We start from the raw sequence: 9044 nt of genomic DNA, 5'->3' as shown, positions 1-9044 counted from the left end.
GATGATATATGTTGACAATTTTTTTTTTTTTTTTTTTTTTTTTTTTTTTTTATCTTGACTTATGTGTATACAAATATATGCTTTATTTCGTAGTTGTAATGATATTGTGAAAGACTGTCTTTGGTTGGGTTGTATTCAGTTGTGTAAGTTGTAGTCGTTAAAGGTTGTGGTACTGTGAAAACGGCGTGACTTTCTTTGTAGTTTAACTTGGTGTATCATTGTTAGGATTAGTAACCTCGCAATACATCAATCGATTTTGCTGGTACAAGTGATTGTTGGTTAAATTGAATTCAACCATTTTCAAACTATACCACATGATAGATGCCTACCTCATACTGCGTTTGGGACAACCTGATGATTAAAACGGACTAACAAGTTGATGAAGGTGGGCGGGGCAGCACCAAGCATATCAGGTACATTTGTTTAATTTTTAATTCCTTCTTACTTTGGTTTAGGTAGGATTTGTGAGAATACATCTTCATGCATTACTATGTTTGGTTCAGGTAGGAGTATAAAAAGTGTAGACTCTGCTAAGCTTTGTTTGATGGTTAATCACCATTATTGAATCGTCAATTTTTGTTTTTTTTGCCCATAAAGTTATAGTCTAATGGTGCTAGCCGTACTGGAGTGATGGTAAGCTCCGGTTCGCCATAACTATCAAATTCAATGTGAACCTTTAAAATATTTATTCAAGATGTTTTAGCCCCTAATTCCTAAGTGCTTAAGGAGGAAGTTATTTAGATGAATTTTGTGGTCTGAAACAATAATATTGTGTGTGCATATTTTAACAAATAAATATGTAACACGTGGCAACATCTTCTTAAAGCTCGGATATGGTCTTGGTGTGGGTAGAAAGTGCCAGAACACACTTAAAGTCCAAATCTTCTCACTCCTTAGGTTCGAAAGTGAAACAAGAATAGGAGGTTCGTAGGTTTTGGAACTAGTTGGAGTAATAGGTTCGTATAACCAACTCCTAACTATGAACTCCAAATCCGGAACTCAATTTCTAGGTTCGGAAGTGAAACAAGAAGAGGAGGTTCGTAGGCTTTGGAGCTAGTTGGAGTAGTAGGTTGTATAACCAACTCTTAACTATGAACTCCAAATCCGGAACTCAACTACTAGGATCGGAGCAGGTTCGTAGGCTTTGCAACTAGTTGGAGTAGTAGGTTCATATAACCAACTCCTAATTATGAACTCCAAATCTGGAGCTCAACTACCAGGCTCGGAGCTCTAACTACTACTCCGAACCTAAACATGTTTTTATGTTGTTTAAGTTAATAAAGGAGACCTATTTGACTTGGGAAAGATGGGGCTTCTAGAAGAGTCAAGATGAAACTTAACTAGAGACGGTCTCCTAGTTAAACACTAATTGGGAAACCCCATCTATTCGTCAAGATGAGACTTAACAAGAGACGGTCTCCTAGTTGAACACTAATTGGGAAATCTCATTTATTCTTATAAATAGAATAGTTGAACTACACTTTGAGTTTGATTCCTATACACAAGATACGTAGGCAGCCATTAAAGAACATGGTTCAACTCATCATCATCTACATCTCTTCTTCTTATTGATCCAATACTTCTCATTGTTCTTTGATCATCAACAAAATATTTGTGTTTCTAGATTAGAAAAAAGCATCACACAATTGGCGCCGTGTGTGGGGAACCATACAGAATTGATTTGATTTCTTGGTTAAAAAAGTTTCGGTTCTAGGTTCTCTTACCCACCAATATTTCTTGGGTTTGTTGTTCTTTAAAGAAAAAAAACAATTTCTTTTCTTCACTTTGATTCAAAATCATGGTTACTACAAGAGCCAACGCGAATCAAGGTAATAAGGGGAATAACGAGATCAATAACCCACATGTTACTTCTCAAAGACAATCTGAACGTAGAGGATATCATCATTTTGGATAGGGGCATAGAGAAGATGAGCCCAACAATGATACTCCCCAATCTGCCATAACCAACCAAGCCATTATGGATGCTGTGATGGCCAAACGTGGTCGGCAGGAGGCTTGTTTGAGTTTTTTCCAAGATTACTACCGCACAAAGGAGGGTTGTTCACCTCCAAAGGTGTTGCCTACTAATGGAAACTTAAGGGGGCAGTTTTGGCCACCAAGTCTCAACCATGGTGAGGGTTCCATCCCTACGCCTTATATCCCTTACTTCATTGGGTATCATATATGGCGACCAATCAGATTCAGATTATAATCCGGAATTGGATCCAACCCGACACTCGAGTTCACACGGAATTGACTTCTCTTGGTATTCAAGTTCTCAAGGTATAATGGGGACCATCCTTGTGGAAAATGGTTGCAACATAACCTAATCTAATTCAAGATCCTGTGTACCTCTTTTTTCCTAGAATAGGAAAAATAAACCCTTAGTCAAGTTTCTTATCCTGTTCAATCGTATGCTTTTTTCCACTTAAGGTAAAATCCTCCATTGTTACACAGTGAGAGTTCTTTAGTGGAAAAAACTTTGTATGCAATATGAGTTCTCATGTTCTGAATCTCCAAAACTTCCCACCTCTTCAAACCGCAAACACACCTGCTCAGACACAAAACCTTATTCCAACTGCGGATAGAGATTGCTCTCAAGGAGCAAATGGAGCTAACCCAGGAGGGCAAGCACGTAACTGGAACACACTTTTTCAAGGTGATAAAGGAGCTATGCTTGAAACTGGGCTTAAACAATTCAGTCTAAATATAGTTGAGGGGGTTGCGCAAGTTCCAGAGGAGTTAATTAATAAAGGCTGGAATATATGGAAAGACTATGTTGTAGGGTTCTTTTTGGAACAAAAACTACCATACCCGGTGGTCAGAGAATTCCTCAAGAAAAAATGGAAAACAAAGGGGGATTATGAGATGGTTGCAGATGCAAATCTTTTCTACTTCAAGTTTACCAATGAAGTAGACAAAAGAAAGGTTCTAGAAATGGCGCAAATTTACATGGCAGGGAAGTGCTTTATTGTCACCCAATGGAATCAAGATGTTGAAAAGAGAAAAAATATAGTCAAGGCTATTCCGATTTGGGTAAACTTATACAATGTGCCAAAGGATTTGTGGACTGGGGAAGGTTTGTGGTTTCTAACAAGTAGATTAGGGGAACCTCAGAGGATGGATGAAGCCACTACTTCAAGGAAAAGATTGGCTTTTGCCAGAGTTAGTGTGTTGGTAGAGATTAGTTTAGAGTTACCTGACACCTTTGATATAGATATGGGTGGCGATGACATTAGAACGATTACGGTGGAATATGGCTGGATACCAAAGATGTGTGACTGTTGCAGGAAGTTTGGGTACAAGACTGCAGGGTGTTTGAGGAAAGGTACCATAAGAGAAGATGAAAGACAGAAGGAGGTGATGGAGGATAATTCTGTCACTATTTCTGAGAGTAGCACGCTAAGGAATGAAATAGGGGAAGAAATTATAAGCCTTGCTGAAGCTACAGTACAGCAACCCCCTGAGGATCTACCATCCGATAGAGAGGAGTTGCGAAACAATATCACCAATGGGGAAATGGTAACAAGGATCCCAGATAGTGACATAGAAACGGAACATTGTGCTGAGACTCTACCAGTTATAGAGGAGGTAGTTAGCACTGAGGTCAAAACAGAGAGCAGTACAGTGGTAGCGGAAAATGGCGAAGCTGATAGAGGAACTGAGTACAGTGGTGATATGAATCGAGAACACAGGGATGAGATTAGAGAGATGGAACAGGGGGTTTGGACACGGTCAGCTAGTGAAAATGGAAAAGATACAGAGGTACAAGAACCTGCAATTGATGTAGAAATGGAACAGGAGCATAATAGAGGGGTGATCAATGAGAATAGGGTGAGTCTTTCAGAGATGGAAATGGGAGAATACAACAATGCTTTAGTGCCATATGAGGAGATCACACAGGGCATTGAACAAGCAATAAGATTTAATCTTTTGTTGTGCTATGAGGAGGAGCACGAGGAATATAATAATATCAGTGAAAGCACAAGACTTGGGGAGTTGTCTGAAGAAGAAACTGTTTACTTCAAAGACAAAAATCTGCTTCCTTTGTCCGAAGAGCTTCAAATGCCCGCTAAAGGTGGAGTTGTGACTCAAAGTCAAGGTAAACAAACCCAAGCAGCCAGTGGAAAAAAACAACAAGGAAGCAAAAACAAGGGGAGACCCAAGGGAGCAAAGAACAAAAAACATCATCACTAATGATAGGCCCTATATGTGTTTGGAATGTGAGAGGAGCGAATGCCCTCTTGAAAGCAAAGGAAATAAATAAGGTGAGAATTGATAATAAGTTATGTTTGTATGGGATAATCGAAACAAAAGTGAAAAAGGAGAAGTATGATGGCATACGGAGTGTTTGATGTCCTACATGGGAGCATGAAAATAACTATGACAAAGCTTTGTCAGGCAGAATTTGGATATGCTGGGATCCTTTTGTGGTGAAGGTACAAAAAATTGATATGACTAAGCAATTCATTCATTGTAGAGTTGAGTACCTTTCGAAGGCGGAAGAGTTTTTTCTGACAGTGGTGTATGTGAGCAATTCTTTTCAAGAAAGGTTAGCATTGTGGAAAGATGTGATAAGGCTGCATGGATCAATCACGAAACCTTGGTATGTAGCGGGAGATTTTAACAATATCAGGACTGCAAATGAAAAAATAGGTGGTGATCCTATGCACCCCAGAGAAGCCCATAACTTTATACTCTGTCTCCAGAATGCTGGGTTAACGGATATTAATTCTAGCGGATTCTTTTATACATGGTGGAATAAATCTGTTGGTGCTGCAAGCATTATGTCAAGAATAGATAGATGCCTACTTAACATCTTGTGGCTAAATAAATATCCAAACGCAGGGGCTGAATTCTTACCTCAGGGAGTTTCCGATCATTCACCCATGCTCCTCACATGGAATGATTATAGTCGGTCCTCGATTCCCTTTATATTTTGTAACTTTTAGGTTTATCAACCAGAGTTCAAGAACATCCTAGAAGAAGTTTGGAATACAAGGATATATGCAAATCCTATGTATGTTCTTATCCAAAAACTCAAGCTGCTGAAGGAGAGGATCAGAGCGTGGACCAGAAAAAACTTCTCAAACTTACATGAGAGAGTTATAGCCACAAGGCAGCAGTTAAGTGACGCACAAATTAACCTCAAGAATAACCCATCTGATGTGGGTTTGGGATTATGTGAAAAGCAGGTTATGCAGAAATATATTGATCTGGCAAGAGCTGAAGCAATCGATTTGGCCCAAAAGTCTGAAGAGCAATGGATGACAGAAGGGGATACATGTTCGAGTTTTTTCTTTAAATCCTTGAAGGAAAAGGCAGCCAGGAAAGAAATATGGGCAATAGCGAATGATAGTGGTGAAATAGTGCATGGACAGGCAGAAATAACACAGAGCATAGTGAAATATTTCACTCAAATGTTGGGCGTTACAGCACCACCAGTTAGTGATAGAGAATTTTTCATGGAGCTAAATGTCAGAAACACTATTGATTCAGAAATGAGTGCGGTGTTAGAAGCTGAGGTGACTGACACAGAAATCAGAGAAGCCTTGTTTGAGATAGAAAACAATAAGGTGTCGGGACCTGATGGTTATAACCCATTCTTTTTCAAATTTTGCTAGGGTACAGTAGGGGTGGATGTTGTGAATGCCATCAAAAATGTTTTTAGAACAAACAAAATGCCCCGGGGTACAAATGCTACATTTCTATGTCTGATCCCAAAAGTGGCTTCACCATCTAAAGTTGAAGATTTCAGACCGATTGCTCTGTGTAACACGATCTACAAATGTGTTTCCAAAGTCATCACCAATAGGTTGAAGATAGTGTTACATGAGCTAGTACATGACAATCAGTCAGCGTTCATTCCAGAGAGATCTATAAAGGACAATATCCTTTTGTCCCATGAAGTTCTGAGAGGATATGATAGAAGACACGGTACCCCCAGATGCTCAATAAAACTGGATATCAAAAAGGCCTATGATATGGTGAGTTGGCAGGCCATCTTATACATGCTGGATAGATTCCAGTTCCCGCCTAAGCTGAAAAAGTGGATTCAATTATGCATTAGCTCATATAATTATTCTGTCCTCATAAATGGCTCGCCTGAAGGTTTTTTTCCCAGAGGTAGAGGGTTAAAGCAGGGGGACCTCATGTCTCCATATTTGTTTGTGCTTATAATGGAAGTTCTTGGCTACCTAATTCGAGAGAGTGTGGAAAATAAGCTAATCCAAATCCATTCTAAATGCAAGAGGAATAAACTCACGCATCTGGCTTTTGAGGACGATGTTTTAATTTTCTGCAAAGGGGAAGTGAACTCTATATACGCTTTCAGAGAATGTTTGGTGGAATTTAGCGCAGCTACTGGGCTACAAATAAATTCGCAGAAGACTACTATTATGACTGGTGCCATGAGACAACAGGATGGTTTGGTTTTGGCTCAGATTCTAGGTATTGAACTCGTAACTCCTCCAGTACGATACCTAGGACTCCCTCTCATCTCTGCTAGGCTTGGAATCAGAGAATGTCAACTTCTGATAGATAAGGTGACAAATAGAATCAAGGACTGGAAAGCTAAGCTTCTCTCTCATGCAGGTAGACTGGAACTCATATTATCAGTGCTTAGTTCACTACATATTTATTGGGCCAGAACATTCATTCTACCAAAAACAGTTCTAGAACATGTGGAAAAAATATGTGCGACTTTTCTGTGGAGTGGAATTGATATAAAGAGATGTGTGCATCAAGCGAGTCTAAGAACCATCTGTAAGACAAAAGGAAGAAGGTGGATTAGGGATAATGAATATGGAGGTATGGAATAAAGGAGCTTATTGTGGATTGGTATTCAAAGTAGCTGCTAAGGAAAGTAGTATTTGGGTTGAATGGGTATGGAAGAATCTACTGGCTCATAAATACTTGTGGACTATGACAATCCTGCAAGATTGCTCATGGTCATGGAGAATCTACAGAGTAGAAAAGAAGCGCGAGACTTTATTCTATATTCGATCTCTAATGGTAGAGACACGCTTGTATGGCACGATCTCTGGTGTACTAGTAGCCCTCTCTTGTTCAATGCACAAGAAGTAGCTGAAATCCAACTTCCAATCAATGCCACAGTGGATCAACTCTTATTAGAAGGTGGTTGGAATGAAGTGGTACAAAACATCCAATGTAACAGTCTGAGAGAGGGTATCTTGAATACAAGAATCAATAAACATCTAGATCCGGATTGAGTGGTGTGGAAGCCTCACCAAAGCGGGAAGTTCACATCGAAAAGTGCATATGAAGCTTCGAGGAGAAAAGGAGAAAAAGTAAGATGGCAGAGACTTGTGTGGGGTAGGTTGGTTATACCCAGACACTCTTTTATAACCTGGTAGTTGTTCTCCAACAGTTTATCAAAGCAAGATAGGTTGGTGCACAAAAAGATCCTCTCTTTCTCCTGCTGCTGCTTGTGTAATCAAAGTAGAGAATTTTCAAATCATCTTTACTTTGAATGCGCATATTCGCGAGAGATTCTCAATGGAATAAAAATAGCTCTGAGGATTATGACTGATGGAAGAAGTTCAAATAGGGAATGGTTCTCGCTGCTGCGATTATGTAGAGGATCCAGTTTAGTGGCAGATATTTATAAGGACTACATTTGTGCGGCAGTGGATGGGATATGGAAAGAAAGAAATGGGAGACGATTTAATAGCAAGGCTAGACCAGTGAAAGTGGTCTTGAGGAAAATCATCAGAGAAACCAAGAGGTACATTCAGACTCAAGCATCTGATATCAAAGATTCGCTAGAAGCTAGAAAGCTCTGTCAGTCACTGGGTATTCAGCTCAAGTTCAGAGCAATGAAGATGTGACAGTGTAAGTGGATCCCACCGGAGGAAGGGAAGGTAAAATTAAATGCAAATGGTGCATTGACAGAAGAGGGAACTGTCCATGGAGGTGTCATCAGAAACTGTCATGGTGAAGTGTTGGCAGCTTATACGGGCAGTGGTGACATGCAATCGGTAATCTATCAGGAGCTGAAGGCAATTGCAATCGGGCTCGAGCTATGGTATGAACTAGGATATCACAAGGTGGAAGTCGAATCTGACTCCCTTACAGCAATGAAAATCATCACAAAGATTGCAAAACCACCATGGACATGTTCAAATTTGGAGGCTCTGACATCAAAGCTAGCTGTGAAACTCAGCTATTGTTCTTTTTTGCATGTTTTGAGGGAAGCTAATAAGCTGGCAGATTTACTTCCAGGACTTAAGACTTCTATTTGTAATGATTTAGTAGTGTTTATACCTCTTCTAGATAGAGATTTGCATAAACTCATAGAGGAGGATGCTCTAGGTACCACCTATGTAAGACTTGGTTAATTAATGCAGGTGAGGGTCAGCCTAACCCTAGCTTATTTAAAAAAAACAAAAAAGTTCTCAAGGTACGAGGGAATGTGTTTTCCCATAATCCACAACTATCAATGTCACCCTCGGTACGAAAAAGACTTTCAGTTCCAAGGGAACCTTCATTACCTCGGAATCCCTCAGTTCCCCGATCCATTTTTGCAAACTTCTCCACTCGATCTTGGGAACCGGAACCACGCTATCATCAATATGAGAACTACGAGAGTCTAGGTCTGAGTTACAACAACAAGAGAACTCCAATTCATGAACCGACTACTCTTACACAGCTCAAGGCATAAATACTGGAGGAACTGTGAGGTTCGAAACCAACCAAGATGGATGAGTCAGTTGTTCAGTCAACAATCGAGGGAGACATTGGAACTCCTTTTTCACGACATGTTATGAGTGGATACATTCCCCATGATTATAAATCACCGAAGTTCTCTAAATTTAATGGCAAAGGAGATCCGATCTCTCATGTGCTCAGTTATCGTCAAGCAATGGTGGGTCTTTCTAAGAAAGATCATTATTTGTGCCGGTATTTTGCTTCAAGTTTGACAGACTCGACACTCATCTGGTACACGATGCTGCCCAGGGGTAGCATTCACGAGTTTAAGGTACTATCTATCAATTTTATTGCGAAATTCAGTCGCAACCGAC

General features: G+C 39.9%; 1 protein-coding gene across 1 annotated transcript; it reads left to right on the top strand.

Annotated features, from left to right (window-relative positions):
* Positions 1-2493: 2493 nt before the first annotated feature.
* On the top strand, positions 2494-8360 carry LOC147493420 (uncharacterized). Its single transcript, XM_086567857.1, has 5 exons — positions 2494-4102; positions 4966-5525; positions 5625-6594; positions 7651-7815; positions 7915-8360. Exons 1-5 carry the CDS (start codon positions 2494-2496, stop codon positions 8358-8360), a joined length of 3750 nt encoding a protein of 1249 aa, XP_086423983.1.
* The last annotated feature ends 684 nt before the right edge of the window (positions 8361-9044 follow it).

The sequence above is a fragment of the Coptis chinensis genome, chromosome 6 (assembly GCF_015680905.1).
Source record: "Coptis chinensis isolate HL-2020 chromosome 6, ASM1568090v1, whole genome shotgun sequence".
Taxonomy (NCBI): Eukaryota; Viridiplantae; Streptophyta; class Magnoliopsida; order Ranunculales; family Ranunculaceae; genus Coptis; species Coptis chinensis.
This window is presented reverse-complemented; position numbering and strand designations above follow the sequence as displayed.

Bases quoted from the DNA above. Each gene is read 5' to 3' on its own strand.
- LOC147493420 (XM_086567857.1), top strand. From the start codon at position 2,494: ATGAGTTCTCATGTTCTGAATCTCCAAAACTTCCCACCTCTTCAAACC. The intron at 4,103-4,965 runs GTAAACAAACCC...TTTATCAACCAG, and splicing joins AGTTGTGACTCAAAGTCAAG to AGTTCAAGAACATCCTAGAA. The intron at 7,816-7,914 runs GTATTCAGCTCA...GTGCATTGACAG, and splicing joins AAAGCTCTGTCAGTCACTGG to AAGAGGGAACTGTCCATGGA.